Source organism: Arvicanthis niloticus, chromosome 1, assembly GCF_011762505.2.
Source record: "Arvicanthis niloticus isolate mArvNil1 chromosome 1, mArvNil1.pat.X, whole genome shotgun sequence".
Taxonomy (NCBI): domain Eukaryota; kingdom Metazoa; phylum Chordata; class Mammalia; order Rodentia; family Muridae; genus Arvicanthis; species Arvicanthis niloticus.
The window spans coordinates 56925649-56946063 of NC_047658.1; the positions used below are offsets into that span (position 1 = coordinate 56925649).

A 20415-nucleotide genomic window follows, 5' to 3' on the forward strand; every position below is an offset into this window, starting at 1 on the left:
AGATCTAACTTAAGAATAGTAGGAATAGAAGAATATGAATATCCCAACTAGAAGTCCCAGAAAATACTTTAAGCACAGTCCTGTAAGAAGACATTCCCAACCTGAAGAAAAGATGCTTATAAACATGCAAGAAGCTGATAGAACACAAACTAGACTAAACCAGAAAAGAAAATACTCCCTCCATATAATAATCAAACAATATAATATACAAAACAAAGAAAGAGAAGAATTGATATTCGTCTTCATTGACTATTTAATAGAATTCTGTACTATGACCACCTGGTCCTGGGGATTTCTTTGGTTGGGAGATTCTTAATTAGTGCTTCTACTTCCTTAGGGCTTATAGCAATATTTAGGTTCTTTATCTGATCCTCATTTAACTTTTGTACCTGGTATCTGTCTAGAAAATCATCCATTTCATCTAGATTTTTCAGTTTTGTTGTGTATATGTTTTTTGTAGTAGGATCTGATATATTTTTTTAATTTCTTCAGTTTCCATTGTTATATTCCTATTTTCATTTATGATTTTGTTAATTTGGATACTATCTTTGTGACCTCTGGCTAGTATGGCTAAGGGTTTATGTGTCTTTATTTTCTCAAAGAATCAGCACCTGGTTTTGTTGATTCTTTGTATAGTTCTCTTTGTTTCTACTTGGTTGATTTCAGTTGTCAGTTTGATTATTTCTTGCAGTCTGCTTCTCTTGGGTGTATTGGCTTCTTTTTTCTAGAGCTTTCAAATGTATTGTTAAGGTGCTAGTGTATCCTTTCACCATTTTCTTTATGAAGAATATCAGAGCTATGAGTTTTCCTCTTATGACTGCTTTCATTGTGTCCTGTAATTTTGGGTATTTTGTGTCTTCATTTTCATTAAATTCTAGAAAGCTCTTTCTTTATTTTTCTCTTACCAAGTTATCATTGAGTAGATATCTGCTCAACTTCCATGTGTATGTGGGCTTTCTATTGTTTTTCTTATTGTTGATGATCAGTGTTAATCTGTGATGATCTGATAGGATGTATGGGATTATTTCAGTCATCTTATACTGGTTGAGGCTTGTTTTGTGACCTATTATATGGGCAGCTTTGGAGAAGGTACTGTGCGGTGCTGAGAAGAAGGTATGTTCTTTTGTTTTAGGGTTCTGTAGTTATCTGCTAAATCCATTAGGTTCATAACTACTGTTAGTTTCACTGTGTCTCTGTTAGTTTCTCTTTCCAAGATCTGTCCATTGGTGAGGGGGCATGTTAAAATCTGCTATTTACTAATTGTGTGAGGTTCAATGTGTGATTTGTGTTTCAGTAATGTTTCTTTTACTAATGTGGGGGCCTTTGCATTTGGGACATTGATGCTCAGAAATGAGAGATCCTCTTGGCAGATTTTTCTACTGATGAGTATGTAGTGTCCTTCTCCATCTTATAGCTTCATAACTTTTGGTTGAAAGTCTATGTTATTAGATATTACAGTTACTAATCTAGCTTGTTTCTTGAAACCATTTTTTTGGAAATTTTTGTCTAGGCTTTTCCTTTGAGGCAGTGTCAGTCGTTAGCACTGAGGTGCTTTTCTGATATGCAGCAAACTGCTGGGTCCTGTTTAAGTATCCAGTCTGTTAGTCTATGTCTTTTTATTGGTGAATTGAGTCCCTTGTTGTTGAGATATTAAGGACCAATGATAGTTGCTTTCTGTCATTTTTGTTGTTAGAGGTGAAATCATTTTTGTTTCATTCTCTTCTTTTGGGATTGTTGTTAGTATTTTCCTTCCTCTTGTTAGAGATTGTTTTTTTCTACTATCCTCTGTATGGCTGGATCTATAGAAAGATCTTGTTTGAATTTGGTTTTGTCATGGAATATCTTGTTTCTCCCTATATGCTAATCGAGAGTTTTTGCTGGGTGTAGTAGCCAGGGCTGACATTTTTGTTCTCTTAGTGTCTGTATGAATTCTCCAAATATTCTGGCTTTTAAAATATCTGTTGAGAATTGTGGTGTAATTCTTATGGGTCTCCCTTCATATGTTTCCTGACCATTTTTCCCTTAATTCTTTCGATAATCTTTCTTTATTCTGTGCAATTGGTGTTTTTATTATGTATTAGTAGGAATTTTTTTTCTGGTCCCATCTGTTTGGTGTTCTGTAGGCTCTGCCAGAGTCTTGCCAATACAGATGCAGATACAAACAGCCAAACATCAGACAGAATGTAGGGAACACAATTGAGAAGTTTGTACAAGGACTGAGGGAGCTGATGTTTTGCAACCCAATAGGAAGAACAAGAATATAAATCAACCAGAGCCCCAAAAGTTCCCAGAGAGCAAGCCACCAACCAAAGAGTATACAAGGGGATGGCCCATGGCTTCAACTAGATAAGTAGCAGAGGATTGCCTTATCTGGGATCAGTGGGAGGGTGGCCCTGGGTCCTGTGGAGGCTTTGTGCACCAGCCTAGGGGAGTATTAGGGAGGTGAAGCAGAAGTGGGTAGAAAGGCAAGAAGCACTCTTATATAGGCAGTTGGAAGAGGGGAAGAGATAGGGGATTTGTGGAGAAGAAACTGTGAAGGGAAACATTTAAAATGTAAATAAATAAAATAACTTTTTTTAAAAAAAAAAAGTGGAAGAATATTAAGGAACAAAAAATAAAGCAGAGACTAAGAAATGGCCACCAAGAGACTGCCTCAACTCAATCTTAGACCCAAACACCCACACAATTGCTGATTCCAAGAGGAGCTATTTGATAGGAGCCTGGAATGGATGTTCCCTGAGAGGTTCTACCAGCACCTGGCCAATACAAACGCAGATACTCACAGCCAACCACCATACTTAGCCTTGGGACTCCAATTGAACAGATAAAGAATGGATTGAAGGAGATGAAGGTGGTTGTAACCCCAAAGAAAGAATAATATGAACTAACTGGACAACCCAGAGCTCCCAGGAACTAACGTACCAAACAAGGAGTAAACATAGAGGGAGCCATGGATACAGATATATATGTAGCAGAGCATGGCCTTATCTAACATCAACAGGAGAGGAGGCCTTTGGTTCTGTGGAGGCTTGATGCTCCAGCATAGTGGGGTGCTAGAGCAGTGAGGCAGAAGTGGATGAGTGGGTGAAGGAGCACCCTCATAGAGCCAAAGTGATGGTAGAAAAGGGGGTGAGATGGTGGGTTTTAGAGATATAACCAGGAAAATGGATATCATTTAAAATGTAAATGAACAATATTATAACTAAAAAATGTAGCCTTGAATAAAGGCCAGTTAACATAAAATGCAGACTCATCAAAATTTCACCTGATTTTTCAAGAGAAACTCTACAAGCTAGAAACACCTAGTTGGATTTCTTGCAACAATAAAAAAAAAAAAAAAAAAAAAAAAAAACCAACACAGATGCTAGCCTAGATTAATAACCTAAGCAAAATTCTAAATCACCGGAGATGTAGAAAACAAAACATTTCAAGTAAGATCCAAAATCAAACAATATCTATCCACAAATTCAGCCCTATACAAAATATTAAAACAAAAACTCCAACCCACTGAGGTTAACAACATCCAAGAAAACACACAAAATAAGTATTCCTACACAAGCAGAAATAAGGGAACCTCACAAAAATATACATACATGCCAATCATTGGTTATGAATATTTCAACATTAATGGAATTAATTCCCCAATAAAAACACACAGGCTAACAGAATTATACAAAACAGGATCCACCATTCTGCTGCATACAAGAGACACATAGCAATAAAGATAAATTTTAGTTAATAGTTAAGGGCTAGAAAAAAAGTTTTTCAAGCAAATGGACTGAAGAAGTAGGCTGGAATAGTCAATTTAGTATATAATAAAATAGACTTGGGCTTGTATATATATTTCATGTATTTTTGCCTATGCACATATCTACATATAACTATAGAGACCAAAGACAAATGTTCAGTGAGTTCCTCAAAGATTCTTCACTATACTGACACATTTTCTTTCAAAGAAGTTGAAGATTGTTCATTATTTTAGGATGAGTCACTAATGAGTTTCAGAATTGTGATTGTTTCTATTTCACCAAAAGAAAAAATCTTACATGTACTTTTGTATACACAATATCTTTGTAGAAGGATGAGAAAGATTGCAATAATCAGAGCATGGTGCAGTTGGTCTTGATATTGTCTTTTGGTATTGTCAGAAGCTATACTCAGGAAGTCTTACCAATATGAATGCTTAAACATGGGCTAAAAAATAGGGTCAACAAGGCCTCAATGCTAAATAAATATCTATAGTCTTCTAAGAACGCTGAGAACAGGAGAAATAATTCTGTCCAAAGGCCGTAATTAAGTTTATCTTTCCAATAACAAATGGATAGTTCTACAAATATATATACATGTAACAACCTTATACAGATTGAGAAAGTTACATTGATATATTTAGGAATATATATATATATATATATATATATATATATATATATATATAAATAATAATATATTTATAATAATATATTTAGGAATATATATATATATAAATAAGAAATTAAGGACATGACACTCCTTATACTACTCACAAATGCTATGAAATATCTTTTTGAGATACTAACCAAGCAAGTGAAAGATCTTTATGACAAGGACTTTAAATCTCTTAGTAAAGAAATTCAAGAAGACCTCAGAAGAAAGAAAGTTCTCCCATGCTCATATGTTGGTAGGAATAATATAGTAAAAATGTCCATCTTACCAAAAGCAAATATAATCCTCATTAAATTAGGAGCAATTTTAAAATTTATCTGCAATAACAAAGAACTCAGCATATAAAAAAACATTTTCTACATAGCATAGTTTTTAGGGAAATCACTATCCCTGACATCAAGCTACAGTACAGAACAACAGTGATAAAAACTGCATGTTATTGGTGGAGAGACAGATGGGTAGATAAGTGGAATAGAATTGAAGACCCAGAAATAAATAGACACACCTATGGTAACGTGATTTTTGACAAAGGAGCCAAAACCATTCAGTGAAAAAAAAAAAATAGCATTTTTCAAAATATGATGCTGGTTCAACTGGTGGTCAGCACTAAAGTATACAATTTGATCCATTCTTATCTCCTTGTACAAAGCTCAAGTCCCAGGTAGAGCAATGGCCTAAGGATGAATTCACATTCACTGAATATAATAGAAGAATAAGTGGGGAAGAACCACAAATACATTTTCAGGGAAAAATTTGCTGGATAGGATACCAATGTCTCATGGTCTAAGATCAAAAATTGACAAATGGAATCTTATAAAATTGAAATGTTTCTGTTATGACAATGGACACTATCAATAAGACAAAACAGCAATCCACAGATTGGGCAAAAATCTTTATTAACCATACATCTGATAGAGGGCTAATATCCACAATATACAAAGAACACAAGAAGTTAAATCCAGGAAAGCAAATAACCCTAGTAAAACATGTGGTACAGAGCTAACAGAGAATTCTCAACTGAAGCATCTCAAGTGGCTGAGAAGCACTTAAAGAAATGTTCAACATTCTTACTCATCAGAGAAATGTAAATCAAAACAACACTTAGATTCCAGTTCACACTAGTCAGAATGGCTAAGATGAAAAACTCACTCATGTGTGAGCAGATGCTGGTGAGGATTTGAAGAATGGGGAACAAACACTCCTACACTGTTGGGATTGCAAGCTCGTACAACAGTTTGGAAATCTGGTGATTCCTGAGAAAACTGGAAATAGTTCTGAGGACCCAGCTATACCACTGCTGGGCATATACCCAAATAATGCTCCAACACATTACAAGGACACATGGTATACTATGTTTCTAACAGCCTTATTTATAATAGCCAGAAGCTGGAAACAATCCAGATGTCCCTCAACCAAGGAACGTATTCGGAAAATGTGGCACACTTATTGTAGGGAGCCGCGGCGAGCGGTGACAACATTGGCCATTACAAGATGGCGCTGGCATCCGTTGCTCCCACAAGTAAACAACTAAACTGCACAGGTGCAAGAGGCGAAAGCGCGCCAAGTCACTGCCCATCCCAGGGCGTAATATGGGGTGATGAGTGAACAGCCAATCAGAAGTGAACATGCCATTCTAGGGTGCATATAAGCAGTGCCTTTTCCGGGCTTGGGGTCTTCCGCTTCAGCTGATACAAGAATAAAGCCTCGTTGTAGTAACTACCCGAACACTGCCTCCCGTGTCTCTCTTGCTGGCGAGGGGACTCGGAAGGGGCGCGTAACATCTGGTGTCGAAATCCAGGAATTTCAAGGCGCCAAGGAGACCCCCTCCCCCCCCCCCCGAGACTCAGGGCGGGTTAAAAGACTACAGGATTGAGGTACGTTTGAGAGGCATGTTTGGGGTGGAAGCCTTGGTTGCGAGTGGATTTTCACCCATTGCTGCTGCTGCACTAGTTGGCCTCTTGCTTGTGTTGTTTTCGCTTTTAGCTTATTTGTGTTGTGAAGATCCAGCTTGCAGCACAGCTATTAATGCAAGTCAAGAGGTTTTAGAAGAGGTCCATTCCAGCATATCAGAAACAGAGCGTTTTAGCTGGCATCAGTACAAGGAGCCTGGAGAAAAAGATAAGGCCAAGGAGCCTAGGAAAGGGAAGCAGGCAAGAAGGCCTGGACAAAAGAAGCAGACCCAGGAGTCTGGTAAAAAGGGAGAGTACTCAAAAGAAACAGAGGCCACTGCAGGGCCTGTTAAGAATAAGGACCCTTCACCAGCTGGTGAAGAGAGAGTGGAGGTCAAAAGAACCCCCCTTTACCCCATTAAGGAGCTTGCCGCCATAGACCTTAGCAGCTCCGAAGAAGATATAACGCAAGGAGAGGAAGAAAGCCTAGAGGAAGAGGCAGCCGCCTATGAACAAAACAGATATGGACCAAAAAATAACCATCCTGAGATAAGACTAAGAAAGACCTTGAGTCCCTCGGCCCTGCCCTTGCCTCCAGCCTACACCCCGGGCAGGGTCTCTAATTCATTTCTCAGCCCAGGAGATTGGAGACAGCTACAGCTGGCATTTCCGGTCTTTGAAGGGGCAGAGGGAGCCCGTGTTCATGCCCCAGTAGAGCATAGACAGGTCAAAGAGTTAGCTGAGGCAGTACGTGCATATGGAATTGGGGCTAATTTTACCGTATCCCAAGTGGAGAGATTAAGTGCAGCTGCTATGATGCCAGGAGACTGGCAGGACACAGTGAAGGCGGTACTTACCAATATGGGCCAATATTTGGAATGGAAAGCGCTCTGGCATGAGCAGTTACAAGCACAAGCCAGAGCTAATGCAAGCATTGAGGGTCAACAATTGTGGACTTTTGACATGCTGGCTGGAGTTGGAGTACACGTGAATGACCAGAACACTCATCCCTGGCAGGTCTACGCACAGATAGCGACAGCTGCTGTTAAGGCCTGGAAGTCTCTCCCCAGGCGAGAAGGGAGTAATCTTTATTTGTCCAAAATAACTCAGGGGACCAGTGAGTCCTTCTCTGACTTTGTGGCCCGTATGACTGAGGCAGCTGGCAGAATCTTTGGGGATTTCAGATCCCAAAAATTTCAGAAATTGGCTATTTTCTAGGAATGGTTATTTATCAAGAAAAGATAATTCCTCAGAAATTGGAGATTCATAGAGACCATTTACATACTTTGAATGATTTTCAGAAATTATTAGGTGATATAAATTGGTTAAGACCATTTTTAAAAATTCCCTCGGCCGAGCTGAAACCTTTATTTGATATTTTGAAAGGGGATGCTCATATTTCCTCACCGAGGGCCTTAACACCAGCTGCAAGCCATGCTCTACATGTAGTAGAAAATGCTTTACAAGATGCCCAGTTGAAACGCATAGATGAAACCAAAACCTTTGACTTACGTGTTTTTAAAACTAGACACTTACCAACTGCTGTATTATGGCAGGAGGGGCCCTTGTTATGGATCCATCCCAATGCTTCTCCTGCAAAGACCATTGAATGGTATCCAGATGCAGTTGCTCAACTTGCCCTTTGTGGACTAAAAGCAACCATTACCCATTTTGGAAGGGAGCCTAAGGGTTTGATAGTGCCTTATACTGCCCATCAAGTCCAAATATTAACAGCGACCTCTGATGTTTGGGCAGTGCTGGTTACTTCCTTCAATGGTCAAATAGATAATCATTATCCTAAGCATCCCATCTTACAATTTGCCTTAACTCAAGCTATCATATTTCAACATATTGTGTCTTAGGAGCCACTCCCAGATGGAATGGTAGTTTATATGGACGGGTCAAAAACAGGACTGGGTGCCTATGTGGTTACTGATAAGGTTACATCCAAACAATACCATGAAACCTCACCTCAAATTGTGGAATGCCTAGTGGTGTCAGAGGTTCTGGAAATCTTTCCAGGTCCCTTAAATATTGTTTCAGATTCCTTCTATGTGGTTAATGCAGTAAAAGCATTAGAAGTTGATGGGTTAATTAAGACATCTAGCAGACTTGTAGAAGTTTTTCAAAAGATTCAGCTTACCCTGGCTAAGTGAAGATTCTGTCTTTATAACTCATATTAGGGCTCACTCAGTCTTACCGGGACCTATGTCCCGTGGAAATGACCTGGCAGATCGAGCCACAAAGTTGATTGCAATTGCCCTTTCGCCAAAATTAGATTTGGCTAAAGCCTTTCATAAAAGGTTTCATGTGACAGCTGAGATGCTACAATGTCGATTTAACATCACTAGAAAGGAGGCTAGAGATATCGTGACTCAATGCCAAAACTGCTGTCAATTCCTACCTGTTCCCCATACCGGAATTAACCCTCAGGGAATTAGGCCATTACAGATATGGCAAATGGATGTTACCCACATCCCATCCTTTGGCAAATTACAATATTTGCATGTCTCCATTGATACCTGTTCTGGAGTTATGTTCGCCTCTCCATTGATCGGAGAAAAGGCGGCCCATGTTATTCAACATTGTCTCGAGGCTTGGAGTGCCTGGAGAAAGCCTAAAATCCTTAAAACTGACAACGGACCAGCCTACACTTCTCAAAAGTTTGGACAATTTTGTCACCAAATGGAGGTAACACACCTGACGGGTCTTCCTTACAACCCTCAGGGACAGGGCATCATTGAGCGTGCTCATCGTACCCTTAAAACTTATTTGATAAAACAAAAAGGAGAAGTTGAGGAAGCTCTGCCCACGGTGCCATGGGTTATTGTCTCTCTGGCACTTTTTACTCTTAATTTTTTGAATTTGGACAGTCAGGGTAACACGGCGGCTGATCGCCATTGCCTGGAACCAACTAGGACAAAAGAAATGATAAAATGGAAAGATGTCTTTACTGGTCAATGGAAAGGCCTGGATCCTATTTTAATAAGATCCAGGGGAGCGGTTTGTGTTTTTCCACAGGAAGAAGATAACCCGTTTTGGTTGTCGGAACGCCTGACGCGACGCCTCACAGTTGTGGACAATGATTCCTCAGTGGGTTCCCCTACGAATGCTTTTGATCACTACATGGATTCTCCAAGCTTGGGTTCCTAGTATATATAGTGAATTTAGATGGGCTATCCTTTCTGCTTTTCCAAAACCTATGCCCTTGCCTTCTTAAAAGGCGCCGCTTCTGCTAAACATAATTTCTCCTATACCTTTAACTATACCAAGCGAATTAATGCCTCACTCCAGTTTGTGTGTATCCTCCATTTCTTTTCATCTTATCCAACCACTCCTTTAATACTTGTACCAATGTAACTTGCTTTATGTCCCAGTGCTGGTCTGCTCTTGTCTATAAGCAGGCCCTAATAGCCAGAATACCACAATGGATCCCTATCCCCGTTCAGACGTCTGGGACCTTGACTTTATTTCGACAGAAGAGAGATTTTGATATAACGGCAGCCATTGTCACAGCTATTATGCTTGGAGCAGATGGTGCTACTGTTGGAGCTACTGCCATGTTTCACCAAGTACAAACCACTGAATTTTTCAATATTTGTCAGAAAGAGTTAGCCAGGCAATGACTACCCACTCTTCCTCCACAGCAGAATTGAAAGGAGGTATTATGATACTCAATCAGAGATTAGATTTGGTTGAGGAAAGACTGGATATCTTATTTCAGTTGACATAAATTGGCTGTGAAAGGAAATTCGGAGCTTTGTGTATTACCAACATTCAATACAAAAACTTTACAAAAGCAGCCAATCTCTCACATAAATTGTCCTTATATCTTTCAGGAAATTGGTCTGAAAATTTTGGTAATCTTCTTGAACAACTACGCAGAGAAATTATTCTTGTCAACTCCACCCGCCTGGATCCCTCCATCGTTAAAGGACTTTTTTCCTGAATTTCTTCTGCCTTTTCTTTCTTTAAGGAAAGGGTGGGAATAGGTCTGTTTGTTTCAGCCCTATGTTGTGGATTAGTGTTCATGTTATGGTTGGTCTGCAAGCTCAGAACCCAACAAAAATGTGACAAGGTCGCTATCGCCCAAGCACTCGTAGCCTTGGAACAAGGATCTTCCCCTGAAATTTGGCTATCTATGCTAAGAAAATAACTGATGACTGAGACCCTCAGTTGATGCACCCCAAGGGTTCAGCCCATTGCACTGGGTCGATGAGAGGTCTACGTCTGGCCAGCCCTTGCCTGAATAACTGTGGTACCTGAATATTTAGAGGTGTTTGCGAGTGGGTACTCGACAGGGAATGTTCTACGAGTGTGGATAGATTTCCCGAAAGTATGCCTGATTGCACAAAGGTTTGATGCCAAGAAACCTCCTCCCCTAGTGGCGCCCCAGGGTGGAGGCTCCCTTTCCCCGACAAAAGGCATCGAGATGGGTATGGGAAGTATTACTCATTGCATGATGACAAGAGAAGAAACCCATTACAATATCTCATTTTGCACAGGGGATCAGGCCTCTGCTTTCCCTCACTGAGTTGGTGCTGCGCTTGATAGGCAAAAGGCTGTTCCATCTTAATAAAATAGAAAGGGGGAGATGTAGGGAGCCATGGCGAGCGGTGACAACATTCGCCATTATAAGATGGTGCTGGCATCTGCTGCTCCCACAAGTAAACAACTAAACTGCGCAGGTGCAAGTGGTGAAAGCGCGCCAAGTCACTGCCCATCCCGGGGCATAATATGGGGTGATGAGTGAACAGCCAATCAGAAGTGAACATGCCATTCTAGGGTGCATATAAGCAGTGCCTTTTCCAGGCTTGGGGTCTTTCGCTTCAGCTGATACAAGAATAAAGCCTCATTGTAGTAACTACCCGAACACTGCCTCCCGTGTCTCTCTTGCGGGTGAGGGGACTCGGAAGGGGTGTGGAACAACTTATACTATGGAGTACTTACTACTCAGCTATTAAAAACAATGATTTTGTGAAATTCACAGGCAAATGGCTAGAATTTTAAAATATCATCCTGAGTGATGTAATCTACTCACAAAAGAACATGTATGGTATATAGTCACTTGCAAGTAGATATTAGCCAAAAAGTAGCTCAGAATATCCACTTCTGCAGACACCAAACCCAGACATTATTGTGGATATCAAGAAGTGCATGCTGACAGGAGCCTCGTATACCTGTACTCTGAGAAGCTTTGCCAGAGCCAGATCAATACAGATGTGAATGTACACAGCCCCAATGGGAAGTGATGGCAAGGACTGTAGGAGATGAAACCAAATATGTTTTGGTTTTGAAACCAAATAGGAAGAACAAGAGTATCAAACAAAAAGACCCCCCTGCCCCCACCCCCAAAGCTCCAAAGGACTAAACCACCAACTAAAGAACACACAGGGGGACCTATGGCTCCACCTGAATAAGTTGCATAAGATTGCCTTATCTAGCATCACTGGGAGGGGAGCTCCTTGGTCCTGTAGAGGCTCGATGACCCAGGATAGAAGAACACTAGGGCACTGAGGCAGAAGTGGGTGGGCAGGTGGGGAGAAAGGGGGTCATAGGGAGCTTGTGGAAGGGAAACTGGAAAGGGAGATAACATTTGACATGTAAATAAATAAAATAACCAATAATATTGAAAAAATTACTAAAACAGAAGGTGTTTTTAATGTGAAAGACAGCACAGTGATATAAGGGTAAGTCATTGGAAGAAGGAAATGGAATGGGAAAAGAATGAAATTCATATGTATCTAAAAATTAACAATTATTTTAACATGTACATTAAGTCTTGAAAACTCAAACATTAGGTTTTGTCAGATTCATATATTCCCCAATTCTTTCAATTTCTCCTGTTTTTACATGTCCATATATCTTTGTATCAACATTTTTGAAACAGTCAAGTTGTGTTGATGTTACTTCATATAATTTATTCTAATAAAACTGAAGCAAAAATATAGTTACGGAAACTTACTCTTTATCCAGTAGTTATTACAAGAAGATTCTCAGCCATATGTGGATTTGTATTATTCAACCGACAATCTCTGTTTTGTATGGTTTCTTCTTGAAAAGGTCTTGTGTGTAGCTGTCAGCACTTTGAGTTCATAGATGTAACAGTCCAAATTCTGTGTAGTCATCTACAATGTTTGTCCTTATAAACTATCTGCTACCTTTTTCTTGGTGATAATTGAGCCTTTCCAGCAGTTTGAGTGACATTCAAGAGATCATTTTGGGTAATGAGAGCTCACAAATATTTTATCCTTTGCTCCATGATTGATTTGAGTATGCATAATTTTAGCAATTACTGAAAAAGGAAATTCTATTTCTACCTAATTTATATGGTGTCGAAAATTGCAAATAGGGTTTTTTGTGCTTGCATGGCAAGCACTTTATAGTACTTCTTGGTCTCAAAGAACAATTTTAAACTAGAAGATTTTTCTTGGGATTTTAAATCTATATAAGGCATGTGGGTAATCATAGTAGAGCTAGGAGAAGCCTACATAAAACTATGAAGAGCTCTCTAAATTAATGGTTTAATGTTCTAAAGAGATGACAGCCAGAGTTTATTAAAATTATTTTAGGCCCATCGTAGTGAGAATCATATTCATTCTTTGAGCACAGCATGCTTACATGCCTTGTTTTAAATTTAAAATACCTCAGTATATCTACTGACAAAGAATTGTCCACTTGTTATATGTATGGATATAACCTCAGCTATTAAAGCTCATTTCTTAAACAATAATGAAAAGTGTTAGGGCCTCAGAAAATGATTCAGTTACTAAGATTCTTGTCTTTCAAGATTGAGGACTTCCCATGTAAAACACAGGTTCATTGAATAGATAGTAGAGTATAATTGAAGGAAACATGACTTATGAATTACTGATTTCATCATGTGTGTGCTAGTGTATATGAACACACAGAATGAATACAGTTATGATGGTTTTTTGTACAAAATGAATGTCAATGGATATGATGTAGAGCATTATTGTGCATACATGTGTGCAACAAATATTCGAGATTCATTCTTCAAGTAAAGTTTAAGCTAGAAAAGACATTGGCAGTGAAGAAAACCCAACACCTTTTTGTTTTGGTTTTTTTGGTTTTTGTTTTTTGTGTTTTTGTTTTCTGGTTTTTTTTTTTTCCTTCAAGACAGGGTTTCTCTGTGTAGCACTTGCTATCCTGAAACTCACTGTGTAGAACAGGCTGGCCTCGAACTTAGAAATCTGCCTGCCTCCCAAGTGCTGGGATTAAAAGCGTGTGCCACCACTGCCTGGCATCCCAACACCTTTTATGCAACTAAGTCAATATATATTTAAACATATTTAAATTTCTTAAGCTATATGCATCACAAAAGAGCTATCAACATATATCCAGTAAACATTTGTATATGGTTATTTGGTTTATTTGATTATTAACACAGAAATACATGGGACAATGGGAAAAAAATTGGAAACTACAAACTACATGCATGAGACTGAGGGGATCATATTTAATACATGTTCCTCAAGGCATAAAGATTTATTGCAGTAATTTGAACAGACTGAACATAAGTACCAGAAGTGTTAGAGGACTGGTAGAAAATATAATGTACTAAACACAGCAGAGGGGATACTAACTCACAGGGACTGAGGCAGTAAACCCAGCACATTGCAAACTCAAGAGGGATTGCATCCAAACATGAACATGAGAAATGTACACACAATTTTCCCATTGGTATTGGTGAATGGAAATATGGAAATTTTAGTTTGTGGAAACAAAAGAAACCCCCCCTTTTTTTTTTCTAAATGAGCATTGATATCATGTCTAATTGATCATACTTCTTTGAAAGATCAATTGTTCCAAAATTATTTTGACAGCAAAAAGTAGTCTTGAATGGCTTAAAAAATAAAAGACACAGTTGGATGGATAGTTAATGTAGGAATATAAGAATTAGTGAATGGTGTGATTATGATCAAAATGACTTGTAAAACTGAATACTAGCAAAGAACTAAACTGAAGAATATAAAAGTTTTAACATATGGCATACCTGCCCATGCAATGTAATACAATAGTTATAAAAAATAATCCTAAAGCAACTGAATGGCAACAAACATATATTTTTCAAAATACATTCTTATAAAAGGTATTAATAATAAGAATGATCACTGAGTTATATTCCAAACCATCTACTATGAGGGTATTTTCTGTCTTGTATGATGAACTTTGAAGATTTTCCTTGGCAGAAATAATTTGTGCTGAGTAATATCTATGTATATCCATCAGAAAAAGCCAGGTTCAAAACTAAGTGTTTTAGTTAGGAGAGATGAGAGAGGTTCTGGTTAGTCAACAAAAAGATGGACTGGGTATTAGGACTATATTGTACCTCACTGGTACAATTAGGAATAATTGTGCTCTAATTGCATTTTGAGAGAAAAAAATTTTATTTTAACAGAAAGGGTGAAGCTAGGATGTGAGAGAGAGAGAAAGAGAGAGAAAGGGGGGGGGGCATGGAGGCAGATGTTCACATGTCTCCACCAGTCAAAGATAGTTTATATATCTAGGTTAGGAATTGGGTTACACTCCTGATTGAGCATTACCAAACTTGTAAATTCTTTGATTAACATTTTAAAAAAATGTATAAAAGCAAAAAGGAAAAGGGGGCATGGGATAGGGGTTTTCTAGGGAGGGGAAATGGGGAAAGGGGATGGCATCTGAAATGTAAATAAAATATAAAAATAAAAAAAAAAGAAAATCACAAGAGAAGACAAATAAAAAGAATGTTTAGAACTGACAAAATTGTAATTCAAACAAAATAATCCAAGACATCTGTGCATTTGTAATGACACATCATTAGGGAAATCACTCTTGCATATTAATAAAATGAATTTCTTCAACATCACCACTAATGTTAATGCACTTTGAGCTCACTTAAGACAGAGCATAGTGTACTCTGTGCACTTAGCTTGTTATTTAACATGCCCTTTAATGAACAATGAATTTAAAAAACATGCTTCCCTTGGATTTCCCATTTAATCAGTTTTTGTTAACATTTTATGAATAACATTAATTTCAAATTATGTATTCTTGCAAGACCAATTCATAATTATTAGTGCAAGAAACAAGAATGTGGTAGAAAGCAAGCATATGAAATTAATGTCTAGAAGCATTCAATATGTATAAAGGTATTGCTTACTTTTATTAATCTTTTTATTACTGAGGTCAAATGGATTCATTCAGCTGGATTCATTGACATGAATTCTTGTAAAACTCATTGGAATAACCTATGTAATCAAAGGGAACTATTGCAAAGGATTTCAGAAAACAGGTCTGATAAGTTAGGCTTGTGAGAAAATATTCCCAAAAGGAATCATGTCTGGAACCTTTATGTCTACTTACATGAATACAAACATAAGGGATACATAGAAGAATAATTATGACCAAAATTATTACACCTATTTTTCACCTGGCTATAGGATCTCAGATGCAGAGCCCCAGGCCAGAGAGTGCTTCACAATCCTCCAGAGGCAAACAGTGAACTGAACAGTAAATGTTCTGAGATGTACATGTGTTCTTTAATAGTAACTACAGCAATAAAAAGTGACACTTGGATGTATGTTACATTAAAATTTGATATGTGAGAGTCTGCCTGAATGACGCTTCATACTGCATTTTGCTCAGGCACCTGACTTGAGGACATGGCAAAGATGTTCTCTTTGATTGTTGTATTCTTGGGTCTGAAGATTTCCTTTCTTTTTTGCCATTTGAGTGACCCCAGGTGCTTTTGGAGAATAAAAGACAAAGAAAATTATCTAGGAGATAAAGAGACTGGCTGTTTCTTTTATATTTATACAAAGAGTGGTTATGTGAAGAATGATTACTTCAGTGGGAATCTAGACAAGCAGTAAGTGCATCTTTCATTTATACACAAATGCACATAAAGCATTCCAAGGATGCTGAGTGATAGATAAGAGCCTATGTGCCTTCTGGATGTCCTACTCCACACCACAACTAAAATTTATTTTATGTTTCATTATGTCGGTTTTATGGTGTAGCATACTTTTTGTCATTTTTTATCATAATCCAAGTAAATGCTAAATGAATGAATCACAATATTGACCATACTCCCCCTTAATATGACAATTTCCATCTTAGGGTTTCATGTGATGCTCCTAAGAAAAGTAACAAAAATACTTGTTTGGTTTATTTCATAAAATCTACCAGAAAGTGGATTTTTATTGTTTTGCTAATGTTTCTTCCATTGGCTTGGATGCCCAATGTCTCCACATCAAATATCAATATATCTGGCCCGACTTTTAGTTACGAGTATTGAAAAGATATACAGATTTAGGTTTAATAATATATATGCCATAATTTCAAAATTGTTGTTGTCTATGAATTCTGTAGCTGAAATCACAAAAATCTCAGTCAAAATGGGATATTGAAGTAGAACTATAGGTTGATATAACAAAAGTGACTATTATTAAAAAAAAAACATATTTGTGAAAAAAATATAGCATGAAGAAGATGACCCAGTAGTCCTAATTAGCTGATATAGATGGAAAGAATTCAGGAGAAATTGAGTAGTTCAATAGTTTGAACAAGAAAATCTTCAGAAGTAAATGTGTTATTGCCCCCATAACATAGACTCACTGGAGGCAGGCCGTAGCTTAGATGTCAAAGATAAAGCACTTGTAATTATTTTTTTTTTCATTTTATGTCCAACACTCTGAAAATTAAATCTGCTGAAACTTTCAATATACATGTTTCCAAAAAGGTGTGTTTTCTTCTTCCTATATTCTGCCTATATAATAAAGATGGTTGTATGGCTATTCAATATTATTTTGTTATCAGTATTTAAATATTTCTATCATTATTATTAATACTATAAGAGTTGATAAAGCAAATGAATTTTTAGAAGTAAAATATTGGATTACTAATCCACTTACATGGTAACTGGTATGAGGTGGAACCTCGGGGTCATTTTGATTTGCATTTCTCTGATGACCAAGGATGTTGAATAGTTTTTTAGGTACTTCTCTGCCATTTGAGATTCCTTGGTTAAGAAATATTTGTTTACTCCTGTACCTCATTTTTATTAGGATTCTTTGCTTTTCTGGAGTCTAACTTCTTGAATTCTTTGTGTATGTTGGATTTTAGCCCTGTATCTGTAGGCTGCCATTTTGTCCCATTGACAGTGTCCTTTGCCTTACAGAAGCTTTTCAATTTTATGAGATCCCATTTGTCAATATTTGATCATAAAGCCTGAGCCATTGGTGTTTTTTTCTGGAAATTTTCCACTGTGCTGATGTGTTCACAGTTCTTTCCCACTTTCTCTTCTATTAGATTCAGTGTACCTGGTTGAATGTGGATGTTTGAAACATTTTAGTATTGAAAGTACAAATAATATTGCAATTTGTCATTTATGAGACTAAATTTGAAACACTCTGATGTCTAAGGTGAAAGACCTATTTCAAATTTCTCTGTTTCTAAGCAAATGCATTCTTCAAGTCATTTTTATTATTGTCTCTAACTTGGAGCTTTTCTGGTAGAAAAAAAATAAAGGAGATCATTTCATTTATTTAGTCTTTCTGCTTCTTAAATATTGTTTTACATTAGATATGAAGTATACCCAAATGGACTTTTACAGTACATTATTGATTTTAACCTTGACAATCTTTGACATATTGCTTTCAAGATGAAGATTAAATTATTGGTTTGTGCATCACTGGGATTCAGATCCCGACTTTCCCAGTATGTGTTTAACTGTTTCATCAAACCATGATGTCAAATGATGGGAACTAAACAATCAAATACTTCATCAGTTTAAGTCTGTATTCAAAACCTTCACACTTTGAATTTGATTAATTGGACCATATTTTTATTAGTTCTCTGAGTGTCCATGCACTGTATTTTGATTATTTTGATCATTTTCCTCAACCAATCCTTTGAATAAACTCCATTGCCTATTCACCCAATTTTTGTATTTTATTTTCAACAATTCAAGACTAATCAATGCTACCTATATATTTTCATATGTGAGATTTTCCACACAGCTATCTCTAAGATAATCTCTTAGAGAAAGCTATATGTACCTTTCTTCTCAGCTAAAACCTGCACCTAAGGGTGAGATTTTCTAATTACACTTTGATGCTAGCATTTAGTTTTACTTATCCTTGAATTGTTTTAGAGAGTAAATTTTTTTTCATTGCTGTCAGTTTAACCATATAAATCCTTTTTCATATCCAGAAGAGAACAGTTCTCTATAGTCAACTTTCACCTCAATCTCTTGAAATACATTCCCCAATGATTCCTGATATTTGAAGGGAATAAAGTTTACATGTTTCCTATAGTGCTAATCATTCCTTATTATCTAGTTCTCCCTAATATTTTACTCTTCTTACCAGGGTAATAATGACCTTTGTGTGTATGAGCAACATATTTGTTATCCACAAATTTGTTTGTAGTAATTAAAATCAATTCATTTTCCATAAAAATGTGACATGTTAGCATCATTAGTTCTCAAAGATATGCATGCTTTTTGAAAATTATTTTTAATTTATTTCTTTTAAATTCTTAAGATATGGTTTCTTTTATCATGTGTTCTAACATTTTTAAAAACTTATCATTAATGATTTTTTTTTTTTACACTTTAGTCATTATCCTGCTCCTGGTCTGACCGAAGACAGTTCCTCATTCCATTTCTTCTCCATATTCTCCAAGAGGATATACCCACACCCTTCCCCAACATACCTTGCCAGGCCTTTCCATTCTCTGGGCCTCAAGTCTTTCAAGGGTTAGGTGCATCTTCTCTCATTGAGGCCAGACTAGGCAGTCCTGTGATGTATATGTGTCAGGAGCCTTGGAACAGCTAGTGTATGCTGCTTCCTTGGTGGTGTCTGAAAGATCTCAGGATTCTAGGTTAATTGAGACTGCTGGTCTTCCTATGGGGTCACTCTCCTCCAAAACTTCTTCCAGCCATTCCCTAATTCATCCACAGGGGTATTGGACTTAATGCAATTGGTTGAGTGTAACTATCTGTATCTGTCTCAATCAGCTGATTGTTGGGGCTCTTGGAGAGCAGCCATACTAGCCATCAGTAATAGTATCAGACCTTGAAACTCTTAAGATGGATCCCAAGTTATCCTGGTCACTGGACCTCCATTCCCTCAGTCTTTTCTCCATTTTTATCCTTGCAGTTTTTTTTAGACAGGAAAAATATTCGTCCACAGTTTTTGACTGTGGTATAGCAACCCCAACCCCCAACTTGATTCCCTATCGTTTTACTGGAGGTGGACTCTGCTTGTAATATTTACCCTCCTATAGTATTAGTAAGTGTTGGATCTGCTCCATATTATAGTTATTTTTGATGACCCTCTACACAGTTATTTACAACACCTCAGAGAATAATTCAAATAGCATTCTTTGAACAATGCAAAAATATTTTCCTATATTTCTCCCACATGTTCCCTTGCTTGTGCTATTTTTTTTTAAAAAAGAACATTACCTATTTGAGAATAGCATAGAATGCATTACCATCATATTTAATGTCTTCCAATAATTCTTCCAAATTTATGCATTCCAGTATGCTGATTTATGCAATCCTTAAAAAAAATCAAGTCTAATTTTCACTGCAGTTATGCTCTTATATTTATGACCTTCCATTATATGAGTTTTAACTACCAAGGGGATACATTTTTAAAGATAACTGATTCTCTCTCATTCAGTATTTTTCCTCACTCAGTATCTATCAGTTGCCTATATTAGTCAATGTTTTAATCATATTTTATGCACAAATAGATATGGACTGTGTGCATATAGCTGGTACATATGGAATAATAAGAGGCTAATGGCAAAACACAGCCTTCAACCTAGAAAATTCACAATGTCAATTTCATGATTAGACATAGACATAGTGGTGAATTGAAAAGAAAATACTCATCAGATAAACTCCAGCCTTTCTACAACTTAAAGAGAAATCTCACAACTGATAAGTAGACACTCACCAAGCAGATGAGACAAGGTTTCCACCTTGTCTCATTGAAAATCACAGAATGAGACCAACAAAATTTTAAAAACCTAAAACACTAAATATTTTATACAGAAACCACTGACTATAAAATGTTTGTATAACTAT

At 37.2% G+C, this 20415-nt stretch overlaps 1 protein-coding gene across 2 annotated transcripts in view; it reads left to right on the forward strand.

Moving 5' to 3' along the window:
* The first annotated feature begins 15976 nt into the window (after window positions 1–15976).
* The window catches only part of LOC117720782 (vomeronasal type-2 receptor 116-like), a 40323-nt gene continuing 35884 nt past the window's right edge, over window positions 15977–20415 (forward strand). For both annotated transcript variants that reach the window (XM_034519451.1, XM_076940284.1), the window contains exon 1: window positions 15977–16182. In XM_034519451.1, the coding sequence (XP_034375342.1) occupies window positions 15977–16182 (206 nt within the window). The remainder of the gene's footprint in view (window positions 16183–20415) is intronic.